General features: G+C 52.0%; 1 protein-coding gene across 3 annotated transcripts in view; it reads right to left on the bottom strand.

Annotated features, from left to right (window-relative positions):
- Positions 1-1,058: 1,058 nt before the first annotated feature.
- Positions 1,059-18,769, bottom strand: part of Trabd2b (TraB domain containing 2B) — a 199,255-nt gene continuing 181,544 nt past the window's right edge. The window contains exons 5-7 of one of the 3 annotated variants that reach the window (XM_052177007.1): positions 11,620-11,710; positions 8,549-8,821; positions 1,059-1,802 (exon numbers count right to left, since the gene is read on the bottom strand). In XM_052177007.1, coding sequence (XP_052032967.1) covers positions 1,598-1,802; positions 8,549-8,821; positions 11,620-11,710 — 569 coding nt within the window. In that variant the 3' untranslated portion in view covers positions 1,059-1,597. The other 2 variants (XM_052177008.1, XM_052177009.1) reach the window with 2 other exon arrangements.

The following is an 18,769-nucleotide window of genomic DNA, read 5'->3' as shown; positions in this document are numbered from 1 at the left end:
TGCGGCCAACCAGGCGCCATCAAGCCTGCCAGGGAAACCCATGTGCAGTGAGGTGAGAGACCCGGACCGGAGTCAACACGCCTGCCCCAGCTGTGCCACCTGGGAGTGGCCTTTCCTCTTCCTGGACCTTAGCGTTATCCTTATTCTTGTTGGCAGGTGAGGGATCTTTTCTGCTCTCAGGATCTAGGAGTCCTTAAATAATGAGCCACAAGCCTAGCTTTGACCCACTGTGTCCTCAGTCAGCCCCAGGGACAGAAGGGTTCAGGGTCTCAACTCCCTGCCTGGCCATGCTGGCTCAGTGTCCCGCTAGAGGCCCCGGGCTGCAGAAGCCAGCAGGGGGAGCTGGTGAAATGGCCTCCTAGCCTGCCAGGGGAAGCCTGGGAGGGTTCCAGTTTGGGAAATCTACCTCCTCTGGTGCTTCTCCTGTCAGAAAGAACAGGAGTAGGACACAGTTCGTGGGTATATTTTGTATCACCCTGATCCTGGGCTGGGCTGGGTGTACACCTTGGGTGGATCTTTTCCCCTCTTTTTTGGGGTTCAACTTTATCACTGAATCAGAGGTCATCACATCACACAGCAGGCTTCTGACAGGTGGCTCTCTTTACCACTGTCATTATCACAACTGGAGGCGCCTGCACTCCGTCACCCCTAAGACTGTTCTGTGCCAACCCCTGCCCATGCCTGCCTTCTGCCCAGCTCACCTCTCAGCTGTGGTTTTACCAGCTCCTCTTGAATGGAAGCTGCACCAGTGACACTGGAACATAGATCACCCACTTGCTTTGTGACCTTGGGTAACCCCATTCACTTTTTGGGTCTCAGTGTAGCCATCTGACCACAGGACTGGGTTCATCTCTCTTAGCACCAGTCTCCCATTTTAATGGAAAACCCCACCAGAACCCTGGAAGGCCAGTCCACAGACATGCAGGACTACAAAATAGCAGCATTCTTTTCTTTTCCTTTTCTTTCTTTCTTCTTTCTTTCTTTCTTTCTTTCTTTCTTTCTTTCTTTCTTTCTTTCTTTCTTTCTTTCTTTCTTTCTTTCTTTCTTTCTTTCTTTCTTTCTTCTTTTTTTCTCCTTAGATTGTCCTTCTGGACAGGGTTAGGGAGGATGGTTGGCCACCATGCCCCTGGCTCTGAAACCTAGCCTCACAAAAGCTGGGGCTGCCTTGCTGCCTGCCCTCAGAGGTGCCTACAGTGAGGGAAGCCAGGCCTGAGCAGGAGGCTTGGGCAGTTCAAAGCCACAGTCCACACAGGTTACAGAGGTCATGGGAACCTAGGTTCCTTCCCTGGGTTGGTGTTTGGGGCTAATTCAGGGACTATAACAGAGGCTACATAAAAATAGTTTTATCAATAGAATAAATACATTTTCTCTTTTAATATGGACACATATTTTACAAAAGAGCCCCATAGCACTATGGGAAATTAAGACCTTCTACAAAAGAGAAGATGTAACTTGAGTACAATAAAGCTCTAGTGTTCTAAGGTCCCTGTCCTGTATGAACTGCCTGTGTGTTAGCACCCTCTGAGGTGGTGTCAGATGGTGGACGTGGCCACAGACTCCTGTGGTTTCTCTGACTTCTCTGCAAGGGTGGTCGAGGTCAGGAAGGCCCGAGAATGTGTAGCAGGAAGGGGACCACGATGGAGGCAGTGATGGCAGGGAGGAGGCCCAGTGTAGGCGCGGAGCTGCTGGTAGGCCCCACAGGGTCCTGCTGCTGGAGTTGGTGTGAGGACTTGAAGGAGGGCTTGGTGGTTTCGGAGCTGGGGGTAGGCTGGAGGGGCAGCAGAGGTGGCGAGATCGTAGTGCTGCGAGGAGGAAACACAGGGACTGTCAGCAGCCTCCTCCTAGGAAGAGAGCTTTGGGTTCAGCTCTAGCTTTAGCAGGTATCTTAGGGAAGAGGAATAGTCTGGAATCCCACAGACGGCTCAACTAACCCCCCCACCCCAGGATGGTGGGCCCACATGTGACCAATAATGAGGGCAAGTTCCAGGCAGAAACAATTGCAAAGTCAATTGGGGTCCCCGGAGTATAGCTTCCACCTGTATCCTAGTGGTCTACATCTCGGTGTTCCACACAAGGTTGCTGCTGACGGTGGCAGAACACACACACACACACACACACACACACACACACACACACACACACACACACACCACACACACACACCTTAATTTTCACCACATCATCCTATCTGCCACAGGAGGCGCATCCCCCACACCAGCTGTTCAAACAAGATTATCATCCTCACAATAAGCCTTCGAAATGAGTCTTACCACCTCCTTTCAGCAAAGGGACCTCAAAGAGGCTACTGGGTATCAGGTTTTGGGGCGAAGTAGGATTGTTTCTCTCAGAGATGCATGCATAGTGCTTTTACAGAGTATGTATGCAAAACAGGGGTGGGGTGGGGCCGCCACAGCACAGTTTTACTCACAGAAACCAGTGTGTTCCGTTTCCTGTCATGCTGGCCTTCAACCACATGGGACTGGTCACAGTCTCACTGTATTGCTTTCCCTTATCTCATCCCCATCACGCCCACTGTCTTGCTGTTATTGTCACTAGAGACTTCTCTCACTCTTTCCTTAAGGCCCATGATCTGCCCTGTGATCTTGAAGAGCAAAGGCTCACCTAAGACACTATCACCTTCCCACTAGCCTCACTGCCACTGCCGTAGTGGGGCCTTTGTTCTATGTGAATTAAAGGACAGGTTTCAATCTGAGGAGTCTTAGAAGAATGCTGGGCCCTGGGAGATGTAGGAAGGATTCTTTTTTAAAATTATTATTAATATTTTTATTTCTCTGCTCTTCAACTAATAACACCCTGCACTCACAATGTACGTAAGAGCACAGGCGGTCACCGTGCTCAAAGCTTTTTTCTATGCCGTATTTCAGTTTCTGCTGAGCTTGAAGGAGATGAGGATTCTTAGCTAGATGAGCTGCAGTGGGGTCAACTGCTTCTGCGCCAAGAGCCCAGAGCATCGGCGAAGCACACTATTTCCTGGTGAGACCTTGAGCACTGATGTGGAGGCTCCAGAGTCAGGGTGAAGGCTTGTGGGCTGCAGCCCCTAGAGGAGATTAAGGCCTGTGTCTAGTAGAGGTCATTACCTCAATCTCTCTCTCATACACACACACACACACACACACACACACACACACACACACACGCACACATCCATACACACACATCCATGGCTCCATGCCACTGTGTGTCCCAGCCTGGGTAGTTGAAAGGCTCTGAGGGCTGACTTCAGGGCAGTGGGCCAGGTGCCCTGTGAAGCGGCTGGAGCCAGTGCTCAGGCTGCCTTGGCTGGGGGTGGGCAGTGCAAACCAAATGGGAATTATGCCTCACAAGGCACCTATAGGTATTTTCTTTCACACTTTGAAAACTAAAGATGAAAACTCTCCCTTGGAGCCCAAGTGGGGTTTTTATTGCTTGGAAAGAGTCCCAGGAAAATGAAGTGGGACGGGGGAGGGGGACAAACCCCTAGGAGTGCAACCTCCCTCCTTCTTCCCAGCTTACTCCGCTCACAAGTTGGCCCCCAACCCAGGTCCCCACCCCCTTTCAGGCTTATGTTGGGGAACATTGTCTCGTGGCACAACCGTTTAGAGGCCAAACCAAACACACTGTGCATTCCCGGCTCTGCCGATGGCTGGCACGAAGGGGCCGGGCCTGTTCTGAGCCGGCAGGACCCCAAGTGTGAGAAGGGCCCTCTGGCTGGCTAGAAGACAGAGTTCTGGCCTGTGTCCTTGGCAAATCTGTAAGTTTGGGCCCATACTGGTTTCTAGGCCTCAGTTTCCCAACCTATACAACGAAGGGGTAAGGGTGGCTGGAGTCAGGGACTTTGATCTCCTTTCCAGCAGTAAAAGCCAGAAGACCACAGGCAGAAGTCCAAGGAAAAGTACAGACAAGTGAGGCTAGTGCCAGGCGCTGTCTGTTGCCACCCCTCCCTGGGGGTTCTCCAGAGCAGGGATGAATTCTGGCAGTAGAGGTCTGCTGGAGCCCTCTAGGCCTCGGCACTGGGAATCACAGACATTAATTTTCTAGGTAAGTTGAGAAGCTGTGCCTAGCTGGGGGCACGAGTGTACTTTTCACTCTTTGAAAACTAAATATGAAAGCCCCCCTCGCCGGTGGTAGAGAAAGCCCCTCGGCTCCAATGGAGTCTCTGGGAAGCGGTGGAGGGTGGTTAGTGAAGAGACCAGCCTTTTCTTAGAGCCCCTCGGAGAGATGCAGGAGACACCATCCTTGGAGAATGCAGAGCTTGTATGATAGGATCCTCCATGCTAGTAGCTGGAGGAGAACTTGTGATTCTCTTTGGACTTTGGGCCAAGAAATCAGATGCAGGCAAAGTGACCTGGCTTTACGAGCTGCTTCTCTGCCATGTCCACTCAGCACCTGGGGCCTTGTACTGTGATCTCCGTCCCCAGGAAGGCCTTCACCTTTGCCTCAGCCTTGCAGATTGTGAGTTAACCATCTGATGCTTTCTATTAGCTTTATAGTGGGCCAGAGGGGGAAGGAACTTCCCATCCTGAGATGAAAAATGGGCCCATAGATGGGAACTGCCAGAGTCGGGTAGAGCTGAGGTTCCCGGGCTTTTTCAGTGACAATATCGTGGGAGCCATCTGACACTGTCCCTTACCAGTACTGATCCACAGTAATAGGTGACAGGTGACGACACAGCATGTCTTTGCTAAATTGGGGGTGTTGTTTCACAGCCCCTACCCAACGGCTACTGATGGCTTTAAGCCTAGGATGCACTGAAGACCAGAGGTTCTGGAAGTAACAACGTTAGCAGTAGCTATGCCAGGGTCACTGCTGGGCTGATATCAGCTGTATAAGAAAGAATCTTCTTTCTGTCAAAGCTCTGTGAGTGGGACCGCAGCACTTCTCTGTTTGATTCTTCCAGAGATGTTTTAGTTTTTTAATAATTGAATGACTTCATTCTCTAGTCTTCATGGGGGCAGTTCAGATGGGGTTCTGGCCTCGCAGCAACACTTTAGCTACCCTGGGCCACCCCTCATTGTGAAGAATGTGAGAGGGATACACTGAGCAGGGAGGGCAGTGGACAGGAAGCTGGCAGAGCCCTTCTGAAGTGGTACTGTTTCCTCTCATCTTCAAGGGCTTTGACATGTGCACCTTGGATGGCTGTTCTTGCCTACTGTCGCTCACCAAGGTTCTGTTGGCCACATACTAAAGCTCACCTCTGAGCCTGACTTTAACCAATGCCCAGGAGCCAGAAGGTGCTCTCTTCCCTACATCTGTGCATCCTCAACATGCTTCCAACTCAGACGTGCCAGCCACTGTGCCTCCTTATTTTTCTCTGTGTCCCTCCTTCCCTCTAACCCTCCCCCTCTCTCTTACAGATACGAACAGACACACACACAGAGACACACACAGACACACACACACAGACATCCACACACAGACACACACACACACACACAGACACACACACGCACACACACCCCTGTGTGCATAAAGACATGGAAACATGGAGAATGAGAGTTGTCATAACTTCCAGAAACTAGCCAAGGCCCTAATGTTGCAGAAGACGTCACTGGGATAGTCACAGGCCTGTGTTTTACAGGAATAGTCTCTGTCCTCGGCTTGCCCTGTTCACACCTTTCCCTGCTGCTTGTCTATCTAGTGCTCAGAGGTAAGGTATTCCTGCGAACGCTCTGCTGCCATGCATCCATCTGTGGACACACCAGTCCTCTCCACAGGTCCCCATAAATCATCCTGCCACAGGCTGCTGCTACTCTAAACTTCCTCCACTGTGTTTACATCTTGGGGTAATGAGGGGTGAAGGGAGGCCAGCCTGCTCCAGGTGGGGGTCCCAGCTAGGCACTCACATCTTGCATCCCTGCTTCCCTCTTCCTTAAGCTCAAGTGTACAGTCAAAGACCCTTCCCCCTAGTGAGGCCTCAGGTGACCTGGAGCCATCCAAACCAGATCTGTGTTCAGGATCCCCCAATATAGAAACAAAGGCAAAGAAATGTCATGTTGGCAATGGTATCAGGGAAAGGGCTCCCGTGGGTGGCATGAGCAGATGGGAGAGCTTGGACAGGTGCAGATGAGAAGAACATTTAGATGGTGGGTGACAAACATGAACTAGAGTTAGACCTGGATGGCAGTTCTAATGTGGATGACTCTGACTCCTTCCCTGCAAAACAGGCCTGCTCTATGTGATTCTTGATAGGACTACAATGAAATGCAATGGATGCAAGTAGCACAGTGGGAACTTCACAAGGGCCCAGTGGCATGCCACCCTAAGTAGAGACAAGCAAGACCAATTTGGTGGCAGGGACAGGACATCGCCTATGGCGGCATGCAGCCTGATGAGGATGCAGTGGAGGTGGAAGTCAGAAAAGGAGGTGAGAGCCCTGAAGCAGGCAAGCGTCCCTGTGCCATTGCAGGATTGCTACTGACCAATGAGATGTGCAAGGTGAGCGGGGTGTGGGTGGACGATATGCAGGAGAAGGCAGGGTGGAGGGCCGGCTCTGAGTGAGAAGTGGAATAAAGCAAAGGCCATTTGTCAGAAGGGCTGCGCGTGAGCTCCACCTTGTCCTCTTCCCCATCTCGGAAAACTAGAGATTCGGGGGACTCTGGAAAGGTAGAACGAAGCCTTTGAGCGTGGGCGCCTGCGCCTTGTACCTGGGCTTCCCGGAGGGCACAGGGCCTGCTCTTTCCCAAGAAGCAGTGAGAAACTTTAACAAACTGCTCTTTGGTGGAGCCTTCTCTTCCAGCCTGAGCAGAGGGAGGTGTGTCAGCTAACTTCAGTTTTACCTGTTGGGGTGGAGGAGGCTCCCCTCGGTCAAAGAAAAGCTGCTTTCTTTCCCTGAAGCCAGGGTCTATTTTCCAGATCCTGTTTTGTGAAAAGGAAACTGTCCAGTGCCATTTGTCTACATTTTGCTTTCAGATACAGTTAGGGACTGGGGACTTTGCTGGAGCTGACAGCCTAGCCCCCTGTTACTCCATGAGTTAAATTCCTCTGCTGACCAGGACTTTGACTAATCAGACTATTTGGAGCTTCTAGTGGACTGCTGGTAGCCTGCAAACTTTCCCACAACTGAAGGAGGCAGCTCTCTAAAACTCTAGGCTCCTGTACTCAGTTAGGCTGGGTAGCCCATACTGGTCTTAGTGTGTCTTAGCCAGTAGAGCTACAGTGATGCCTATGCAGTGGGAGGCAGAGTTGATGAGGTCTCTGCAGAACATTCTCCAGTGGCCCTGGGGAGGCACTGATACCAACACCTAAAGGCTCAGTGGCTTTGAGGCCTGCTTATTGTCAGTCTTTTTAGGACAGTGCATGCCATGCCTTTGAGACAGGACCTGGACCACATCAATCTTTTGTCATTAGCTCAGCCACCTAGTGGTAGAAGAACCAGGAAGTAGAAGGTATCTGTCAGTTTCTGGTTCCCTGGGTGGCCTGGGATAGTGCCTTTGGCTCCAGACATGTTCATAAATGCACAACTGGATGACATCAAGATCCAGACAGGGACTCGGGGTTCTGAGGCTCCACTGTGTAAACATCAGATCCAGGACTCCCTACTGCAGTGAGGAGGACTCTGGGACCTTCCTAAGACATTCCCTAGTGACAGTATTCACTATATGTAGAGATTTCTGCCACACTTCTGACTTAGAGAGATTGCTCTGGAGAGAAATTGAGTTGGGGAGGAATGGATAGACAATCTTGGAGCAATGGGAGCCTTGGTGACAGCCTGAGGCAGGAGGTGTTGTTGACAGGAGGGCCATATGGAAAGGAGGGTGGCAGCACTGTAGGATGTGTTCTGTACCTGTCTGCTTTCAGCGGGGCTCACAGTGACACTTCCGAGCCATAGCAGTCATAGCTTGGTACTCCCTGCTCTCTCAGGGCGGGGCCCCTCCAGAACCTCCTTGCTCTCACAGGGCGGGGCCCCTCCAGAACCTCCCTGCTCTCACAGGGCGGGGCCCCTCCAGAACCTCCCTGCTACAGTGACTCTGCTCACACTTTCCCAGCATAGGGATCTGACATCTTCCGAGCTATCCAGCCTGCCACGTTTGCTCCTGCTTTTGCCTTTAGTCTGTAGGACACGAGTCAGGTGCAGGCCTGGCATGGCCGACTTTTGCTAGTGGCTCCAGAGGAAGCGTCCACGTCTTCATTTTAACTTTAATTAATGAACTGATTAATTACCAGCAGTTCTCGGGGTTGAGGCCAGGACCTTGTGCATGCCAGGCAGGCACTGTATCACGATGTTTCATCCTCAGCTTCTTTCTACTTTTAATGTTGAGCTAGACTCTCACTAACAGCCCAGGCTGGTCTTGAACTTGTTATCTTCTTGAGGGAGCATGACAGGCCCACACCACTTTTAAACTGTGGAGAAGTCAGCCTGCTCTTATGCTGATGATAAAGTTCGAGAGTGAGATGGGAACCTGTTCTATCCGCCCCAAGATGCCCATGGAGGTCCTCAGGAGCAAGGGGAGAATGTCCCTCCTTGCTCAGAGCAGGGCCTGTGGCAGTCACCAAACCCTAGGAGAGGCTGGCAGTGAGCTCCTAGACAGTCTGTCCCCTCCCTGCTCACCTGTCCTCGATTCGGACCCAGAGGTCATTGAACTGCCTTGGCCGCTGGTGTTTGTTAAGTCTCTTGCGCCACTTCTGTCTTCCGAACTCCTCCAGCTGGCTTAGGCTGTCCGGGAGCAGGAGGTGAGGGGACAGGACCGGATCCTCCTCCTCAGGAGGGGTGGTGGGGGTCTCTGAGGTTGCTTCTGGGACTGCAGCAGCTGGGGTTGCTGGAGCTGGGCTGGCAGGAGAGGTGCCCTCCGGAGGGGGAGCTGGGCTCTCAGCAGCAGCAGGACTGCAAAGGGGAACAGAATGGGAGTGTGCCATGTGTAAAAGGTAATGCAGAGGGGACATCTTCAAGGCCAGCGGAACTCCAGAGTGTCCCTGCTGTGACAGCGTGGAGGGACCCAGGGGAACCTCTGTCTGTTCTAGAGACAGAACATTGATGCCTTCTTTCATCTCTTAGTCCACAGACTCCCTGAAAATAGCATTTTTTTCTGAAATTAACCATCAGCAGTGACCTAAACAGATGCCCACCCCACCCACCCACCCTCTGCCTACAGCTCATACCTAAAGTGAAGACAGAGTAGAACACACAGGTTCTCAGGGGGCCACATGCTCCAGAGGAGCACACCAACACATGGCAGATACAGGTGCAGGAACAGAGGCGGGGTAGAAAATGAGGTCTATGCTCATATTTGAACTTGATCGGTTTCACTCGGCAATACCTCTGACAGAGGGATTCTAGGTGAGTTATCCAACTTCGCTGTGCCTCAGTTTCCTATTCTGTTAAGTGGGGGATAGGATGGTTCATACCTCCCAGGGACATTGTGAGGTTATAGGTGAACATAGATGAAGGGCTTAGACTAGTGCCTGGCAGTAGTAGGCAGCCCAGGCCATCAAATAGTTAATGCTATTCAGGATGCTTGTGTCACCAAGCTGTCTGTGCACTGGATGTGTATTGATGGCCTTTTGAACGGAGGTGGGACAGGGCTAAATCACCGAGCTGATAGATTGTCTACAACCCATGTGACAACTCATGACCCCCAGTGTGTATGAGCAGCACTTGGGAAGAACGGGGAGGGAGGAGTACTGTTGCCTCTTACATCAGAAGGGCATGGGTGTGAATGAGCTGAGGACCCAGCCCAGGGCCTGCTGCCTACCAAACCTCTCCAACACCACACGAGTCACCCTGCAAAAGGACCTGACTCTGCAAGCCCTCAAGGGTCACTTAGTCATGTTTGTGGAATTTATGCTCAAAGTAGGGTATGCCTCTTATCCTGTAGACATTCTTCCTTTTATTCTTTGCTTTCTGTGGCCCAAAAGGAATTCCTTGGGGACATCTGGCCCTGGAGGGTTGGGAGTGGTTTTAGGAATTGTGTCCAAGCAAACATCTTGTGAGGGAGGTGGTACTCAGGGCTGAAAGCAGCCTGTCCTCCCCTTCCACACACTGCAATGGTGAGTGGGTGAGAGGCTTCTCTCTCTTTGAAGAGAAAAAGGACATCAGCCCAGCTCATCCTCTCCCAACCCCCATGGCAGCTCCAGACTCCCAGGGTCTAAGCTATTGGAGATGCTGCAGCTGTTGAGGAGATAATTCAAAACAGTCAGACAAAAAGATAGCTACAGGAAGCACCTGTGGCTAAGGATGGCTTTTATTGTTGTTGCCTCCACTGCATTCCCACCCCCTCTGCCCTGCCAGATCCTTCATTCCCTCCCTGTACAGGAGACTGAGGCTGAGAATCCTCTGAATAGAGCCTCCTGTGAGTCCACAGGGGCAGAGGAGGGATCTCCTCCTCTGATGCCTGAGCTCCGAGATGAATAGAAGCCTGCCCGCCTCCCCTGCTCTGCCTGGCCACACACCATGAGCTTCAAGGGGAAGGTCCTCTGGGGTGTGGGCAGAAGGGTGCAGTGAGAGAAAAGGAGGGTACTGGAGGAATGCCTTGACCCCAAGGCTACCTTTATCCCCTACCCCTGCCCTAACCCTCTCCAAAACGTCTGGCGGAGCTCACTGGAAGTGCTGGGAGGCTGGGATGGAGCCCCACCACCCGGGGTTCATAAGTTCACACAGAAGTCACATAGAACTAGGTCTAGAAGTGGCCTGTGTTCTGGGGACTGTCATAAAAATACGTCCTGCAAGTGAGTTCATGATAGGCTCAGATATCCCAGCTACATCAGGATCAGCCTTGCCAGGCTATGACCATGAATTAGAAGCACCTAAAGCCCCATGCAGAGTTAGCAGCCAACACCATTTGTCTGCTTGGCTGTGATTAAAGAAAGCCTCCTTTAGACTTTGGGTCTTGTAATCATAAGGACAGGGGTTGAAATCACAATGGGACCATTCTTGTAGGCTGATGAGGTCCTACCTGGGGACTGGAGTGTGAATCTCTGAGTTTGAGGAGCCTGACACTGACCTAAAAGGTTCAGGAGATCTGAGATCTTGAGCCTGGTTATTGCCTGATGCTGGTGCTGTATTTGCTCAGATAGTCAGAGCTGATCTCCATCCTTGGGAAAAAGTTCAGAGTGGGGACAGGTGGGGTGAGGTAGAATAGGAACCCATATAGAAAGATTGGGAGAGTGGCTCTGTGGGCAGAATGGGGGTGTTCTGGCAGGAAGGGATTCAGCCTGAGGAAGTAATGGAGCAGGGTCAGGCAGGACGCAGTGGACCATGAATAGGTGGGGCAGCATGCAGTGGGGATGCACACATGGAAGAAACCTAACTATAGCCTCTTCTTCCCATGACTCCATCTTAATTCTGGGCCTGTCTGTCCATTGACTTTCTAAGGAATAACTGAGGTCATCTATGCCCCTGTCCAATTTATTTGTATCTGAACTCAAAGATTTATTATTCTTTATTCTGCTCCTGTTCCCACTGCACCAGCAGATCCCAACAAGACTGCATAGCAGCCTCCTTCTGTCTAGCACCCCAATGCCTGGTCCAGTTTGTTCTCAGCAGACTCCACCTCATAGAAGTCTGTTTCACAGCCCTACCCTTAGGCCTGAGCAGGTTGTCTGGGGCTGTGACCATAGCTTGCAGTCAGGCAGCAACAGTCCAAAAGCCAGCTTCAAAATACCATCATATACCCTGATGCTTACCCGTGGATGGCTTGCCCAGCAGGTGTGTGGTCCACCTCCAGCCCTGCCTGCCTTAGGACATCGATGACAGTGTTGTTCCCCAGAAAGTGACCTAGAACATAAGATGCAGTGCGGTCTCAGCCATGTGCCAGGTTGCCATCCGGAAGAGAGATGGTCATTCCTAGGGTTTGTGTCTGGGCCAATGAATTATACCAGCGGAGGCGCCCCAGTGGTCTTCAGGATGGCTATTGAGACATAGAATGTCCATACTTTAGCAACAGGGTTTCTTCAAATCCAAGTATCATACCCCAGTGGTGAGAGGTACACCAGCTCCACCCTGCCTGCATCCACATGCCAGCTCTGATGCTCACAGGCTGTACCTCTGCATGCTCCAGTTTCCTCACCTGTAAACTGGGAGTGGTTATAATTACCTGCTCTAGTCTGTGAGGACTCCAGAGAACAGGGGCTGGTGTACAGTAGAGGCTCCCAGGTGCTACCTATTTCATGACTGTGTCTAATGCTACTAAGCTAACCCTAGTGCCTGCTCACTCGGAGTGAGTAGCCTACAATAGCCATGAAAGGCTTAGTACCAAAAACACTCCCCACCCCCGCACGCCCCCAACACCAGCAGATCTATGGCTCCTCTTATAAATGCTTTTAGCAACTCATGCCTTCTTTCCTCAGTTCCCTGAGAGCCCTCCAGGGGGCAGAGGCCACCTTGCCACAGCCTTCCACATGGCCAGGGTCTTATAGATGCTTAGCATGTGCTGGGTGGATCTCAGCATTTAGATTCATTTCTTCACTGTCTACCCATAGAGGCCAGGTACTAGAGAAGCCATAAAAGCCTCCTGAATGTAGAACCCAGCAGACATTGACAGTGACCTGGAGGAGGTGCCTTCTGAGGCAGCTTCCAGAAGTGTGTGTGTGTGTGTGTGAGAGAGAGAGAGAGAGAGAGAGAGAGAGAGAGAGAGAGAGAGATGTCCATCTCACCTCCCAGCTACTATTCTTTCTCTCAGCAAGCATTTGTGGTACATAAATACACAGGTGGATGACTCAGTCCAGGGCCCAGAAGAAGTGGGTGGCCTCCCCTCAGTAGGGTACAGGCAAGATGCCTATATTTTTCAGGCTCTGATTAGGAGAGTCCTATGGAGGCCAAGTGACTGTGGACATAGGAACTGCCTGGGTTAGACCCTGTTGTCTCCCTCCCTCCTGGCCTACCTTTGTCATATAAGCACTTGGCCTACCCTATGCTTCCCGGTGCTCCAGGATATCCCGATACTGAGTCTGCCTCATGGCCCCACAGGTAACAATGCCTTCCTGCTCACATTTAGCTCAGATCCTGGGCATTTTAGCAGGGGTTTAATCACTGTCCCCTGACTCTGATTGCCTGTGATGAGTGGGGACAGGTGAGGAGCCGGAAGGTCAGCACGCTGACAGCCCCAGGGAGGCAGAGGACAAGCTGGTAGGAACAGACAAGTTCCTGAGTGAGAGGGAGAAGGGGCCACCCTCAGCCCTCGGGTCCTCTAGTTTGACACATAGCCACGTCTCCCTAGCTGGCCAGTCAGAGCTCCTGTGGTTCCACCTGGAGATTACTGGAACTATCACCACACAGGGAAGGATGCCAGAAGTACTATCCCAGCCTGTGCTATACTTCCTTTGAACCCTTGGGTGGATAGGCCACCTCCCAGAGTCTCAGTTTTCTCTGACAGAGGGAGGGATTGAAACGCAGGATGAACATACGCTTCCCTAGTCCATGGCCCATGGGGCAAAGTTTTGTTTTATTCAAGACCCCCCGAAAAGATGTCCCTCCTCTCGTCCTCCCTCCTTCCTTTGTTTTTCTTTCCTCCCCTTTTCCTCTCCTACTCCCTCATTTCCTCTTTTCTTTTCTTCTTGACTCCCTCCCTCTTCCCATATATGAAAGCCATTGGTTTAGTGAACATTGACTATTGCATATCCCGTGCTGGATAGTGATTGACAGCCCGAGTCCCATTCCGGCTCATCTCTGTCTCAGATTCTGGCTCTTGGGATCAGGGCACTATCTCCAATGCACATGACACCTCAGGAAGTTGTGCAGGCATGTGAGACAACTACATTAGTGTGGTGACAGGGAAGACTTCCTGGAGGAGGCAGTACTACTAAGTGAGGACGGGAGTGGGGTGGGATGAGGGGTCCAGGTGGAGGGCAATGTGTGTGGCTGGAGGAATTAGGCAGGCAGGGATCTCTATGCAGCAGAGACAAAAGCGCAGGTGTGAACTGTGAAGCACGCGTCCCCCAGATTCTGACTTTGACCTGGCATGCTGACAACAAGCCCAGAGTTTCTCCCTCAGCCTGTGTGCTGGTTAGTTTCTGTTAACTCTACACAGACCAGAGTCACCCGGGAAGAAAGAACCTCAAAAGAGGAATGACCTCTATCAGATTAGATTGGTCTGTGGACATGTCTGTGGGGATTTTAAAATTTTTATTATTGATGATTAATGCAGGAGGGCTTAGCCCACTGTGGGAGGTACAGATCTTGGGCAGGAGGCTGTGGATTGGATAAGAAATCAAGCCAGAAAGCAGAATTCCTCCATGATCTCTACTTCAGTTCCTGTCTCTAGTTCCTGCCCCGGGGCAATGAGCTGTTACCTGGAAATATAAGACAAACCCTTTCTTCCCCTAGTTGCTTTTGCTCACAGTGTTTTATTACAGAAAGGGAAACCAACTAAGACAGCCTGTGATTCTAGCTTTCCTGTCACTGGTGTCTTTCCCCACAAATGTCAAATGAGCCTGTAGCTCCTAAGCCTAGGGCGGCAGGAGGAGTAAAGCCCTTGGGCAGGAGGGAGCTGGGACTGTCCCTGGCTAGGTTGGAGCCATCCCTCTTCACTGGGCTCTGTTGGGCTGGAAGACAGCGGTGGGCGCTCGCTTCAGTGCCCAGGATGAAGGACTCTGCCAGGAGCTCATGGCCTCTGCTCTGGACAATAAGTCCCCTTTCCTTCTGCGGAGAACGGGCTTTAATGATAAGCTCAAATGGTCCAACTGTGATTCCCACATCTGCCCAGAAATCCTCAAGAGCTACCGGTGAAAACTCCAAACCGAGTGATGTCCAGGAGAAGCAGGTGACATCCACTGACTGAGGCTATACTGTGGATTGTCAGAGGGCCCAGGGTTGGCACAGCTCTATGTGGCTTCTGTGGTGCAGACTTCAAGGGATGCTGCTTGGTTTTGAGCTCTGGATGTCTCCTGTGTCTGCTTAAGAGCCCTGGCACTCCCTCAACCTTAAGGCTTTCTGAATTGGATTGCATTCTTTAGTCTGGAGATCCTTGGAGAAGGAGAGCAGGTCCAGCTCAAATTTCTACCTTCTCCTCCTCTGAGACGCACTCTTCACTCCCCCCTCATCCTTCCTCCTGGGATGGGAGAATGGTACTTCTCCTCCGTGCTCCTTGTCAGCCCTAGGAGGGACCCTTCTATATTGTCTGTGCCTAGAACTCGGTGATGTAATCCGACCCCAGCCCGTGTTCCTGACATTTACCCTTTCTGATGCTTGGTCTCATGAGACCTGGAGTTGCAGCTTTTTAGTCCCCAAGCCTCCTTCTGGCCTGTGTCCTTGTCACCATGTCATGGTGTTACTCATCTGGTGACGCCCTTGGTGGGTTTTCTTCTGCCCAGTCCAAACAGGAGCTGCGAAACCTGCCCTTGTCCTCTTTCCTCTTCGTTCTCCTAACACCTCAGCTATCTACAGTAGTGATGACTACCTCAGTGGCTCATGGACGTCTCCACCTAACCCTCCCATAGAGCTCACTAACCCTGCTTGCCCTCCTCCATGCTATCACTGTGCCTCTACTGGACATTGCTACTCAAGTTGCAATGGGCTTCATCCTCCCGCAGTCAACAGAGATCCCGGGTGTCTCCTCTCAGATACACTGGACTGCCCAGCCATCTCCACCTGCCGACACACTGCAGTGCTCTCCAGTCCCTTCCCACTGCAGCTAACCTGACCTGCCCACAGCCCTGAGCTGAGTAACCTGCTCTCACAGAGCCACCTGGTGGGGGTGGAGGTGGGAAATAAGCTTTCTGAGGGTGGGGCCATGCCTGATTCATCTTTGTCCCCAGAGTTAAGCCCAAATCTGGCGCACCACCATGGCTCCACGAATGTTTGTTGAATGAATGAGTGACACAGCTTTTTACTCCACATCCTTTCCATGATCTCATCCTGTCCCCAGGAGACCTAAGTTTCCCCCCATTCTTGTAGCCCAGCCCTGGCCCTTGGTGACTCTCCTCAAGATCTCACCAACCCAAGGAGCTTGGCCCCTACACAGGCCAGAGTCAGGGTCCAGCATATGCTGTCCCCAGGGGTTGGCAGACAGTGCTTAGGCTTGTCTCCAAAGTTGGAGATTCTGAACAAGGCACCACCCCCATGCTGGAACCTGCAGGCAAGGTGATGGAAGGTTTCCAAAGGGGCCCCACAATGTTGGGGCTCAGCCTGCTTGGCTTGCCCAGCCTCCCTGGGGCTCCTGGCCACCACTCAGCATCTCCCCCCAGCATTAACTTCCAGCTGTTCTCTGGCCAGCTCTCTGCAGGAAGACACGTTCCATTTCGCTTGCTGAGTCCAGAGAGGACAACAGAAGAGGGAAGAGAGGGCAGAGCACAGGGAACCAAGGAGACCCAAGGAGGGAAGCTGGAAAAGAAGCAGAGGGACTATCTATCCCAGAGTGGAGATGGGAGTGGGGAGGGGAGAACTTCAGGACCCGGGAAGCAAAAGAGAAGGACAGAGAAGAGGGGCCAGAGATCAGCTGTAAGAGCTGTGGAAACAACTTTAGGGGGAGAAGAGGGAAGAGGAAAGATGGCCAGATGGGAAGAAAGGGGAGGGAATGACTACGATGGGACAGAGACGGGATGAGACCCACATAGAGAATGGAAGAGGAAGAGGCCGAGGCGAGACAGACAACCAGGGCTGGAAGCAAAGGAGGCAGTGTGGAGACGGCCCTAGGATGGGCCGTAGTAGATGGTCATCAGGACCAGTCAGGCTCGGGGAATGCAGGGTCAGTACTACGGGGCAAGGCTGGATTTGTCTCCCTGAGACAAACCAGGGGCCACTTACAGACATCTCTATGCAGTCAGGAAAGGGGCAGTGGGATGTTTCAGAGCTGAGACGAGGTTCCCTTCTTCTGCGTTTATGATGGGCGGTGCCAGTGCACAAGGCTTGGAGGACAGAGGGCATAGTCTGCCAGCCCCACCTGACCCCCTAGCATGGGCAGGCAGGGCAGCGCAGAGCCTGGGCAAAATATTCAGCCCATCCACGAACCCTGTGGCCTTGGGTAGTTTCCTTTCCCTCATTGTGTCTTAGCTTCCCCACATTGTACCACCTGGCTGCCTGGGCCCTTCCACGTATGATTTTACCAGGTGGTGAGTTGAATGCATTTAGAAGTCTCTAGATCACGCTGCTCCATTTCATCCTCAAGAAGCCACTGAAGGTGCTCCCACTTTATAGATGAAGAAACTGAGGCTCAGCAAGGGGAACAGGACTTGCCCAAGGTCACACAGCTGGTACGAGGTAAGGCTTTCTTGGGCTTGTCCCCAGAACTGATCCAGTTCATGGCAAGCTCCATCACACCCACTGTGAAGTACTTGGCAGCTGCAGAGATGCCAAGATCATGGTTGGGGGCAGGAAATGGTCAGAAACGTGTGTACCTTCCAAGGTTCAGCAGATTGGAGAGGAAAGTGTGTCAAGTGCTCAGCATGAACAATGCGCCAATTAACTGGGCAATTTCAAGACTGCAGTGGGGGCTGGGTGGCGGAGGAGAGAACCAGATGTTTCCCCCGCACAGGCTCCAGAGTAACGCGGGTGCCTTCGGCCAGCACACATGTTTTCTCTCCAGTGAGCATGCGGGTTTCCAGTTTTCTCCTCCTGGAAGAGGCATCCCAAGTCCGTATTTATGTTCCGTCTGAAATTAATGCAAGGGAAACTTTCAAATGCGAATCTCACTGCCAGGGCCTCCGGCCGGATATCAAACTAGAGCCGTGTTTGTTTTCCCTAGGAAGTGTGACAGATGGGGTGGATAATGAGGGGCACCAGGGCTTCTAGTCTATCCAGAGCTGTGTGGAGGGGACCTGGCTGACCTGGGCTTCCTCTCCTGCTCTGCAGCTACCCAGCAAAAGGCTGAGCCTTCTGAGTTCACTGGGAAAAGACTTGACACAGTCTGAGTAGCTAGCCTCATGCCAGGTTCTGAGACATACCATGGGAGACATACTCATGGGAAAGATAGGCACACATAGGACAGTGATGAAGGGGAACAGGGATCAGAGAATGACGTCAGAGGGAGGATGGAGAGGGTAGCTGTGACGGCACAGCACCAGGGAATGCCACAGAGAGAGGAGATATCTATGTGTGCTGATGCCAATGGTGAGTGGTCCTGCAGTTGAATATAAAGTGAAAGAGGAAGGGGTGCTGTGAGCATAGGGGCAGGAAGGACAAGATGTGGGGTTCTGACTGCTGCAGGGTGGGAAGAGAACTCTAGATGGGACCAGAAAACATACTCCCTAGCAATTGTCTGACAGCCCAGGAGAAGTGCTCCACTTCCTGAGGCGTGGCAAGGGAAACAAGGACATCCTCAGGAGTTGGTGATGCAGAGATGGACCCACAGCCCCTTTCCTGTAGTAGCTGTTGCTCTGTGCTCCTGTGTGGAGGCTTCTGGGATGCCAGGGATAAAACAATGCAACAGTGATGGATGACAGACCGACTCTGCTCTGCCATCAGTGTGGCAAAGGTGGACACAAACACCCTGGGTGCCAACCTGCCTGCCACATCTCTGGCAGGAAGAATGCGCCAAGTATTTGGATTCATTTTCTCTTTCAGCTGCTCAATAGTCCGGCTTGCCTATGTCACACAGGTTTAAAAGGCAGAGCTGGGTCTTTGTCTAGACATGGCTAAGGTGTGTCCATAGCAAGGCACTTGTGGAGGCGGCTGCCCAGACAATGCCCAGCCTCCGGGCTCTGGGGAGGCTCTTGTTTGGAGCAGCCTGTGCCCTGGGGTCTCTGTTACTATCTGACAGCTGTTAAGTGGACATCTTCCTTGGGCTGTCACTGGGTGTGAATTTTCTCTTAGCAAGCACCTCTTCCCTCATCAAGGTTCTATAACCTTGAGCTTGAAGCTTTTAGGTCATTTATATCAGATGCTTTCAGAGTTAACATTCTG

This window comes from Apodemus sylvaticus, chromosome 3 (genome assembly GCF_947179515.1).
Source record: "Apodemus sylvaticus chromosome 3, mApoSyl1.1, whole genome shotgun sequence".
Classification (NCBI taxonomy): domain Eukaryota; kingdom Metazoa; phylum Chordata; class Mammalia; order Rodentia; family Muridae; genus Apodemus; species Apodemus sylvaticus.
The sequence above is the reverse complement of the archived record's forward strand: the minus strand, read 5'-3'. Positions and strand labels throughout refer to the sequence as shown.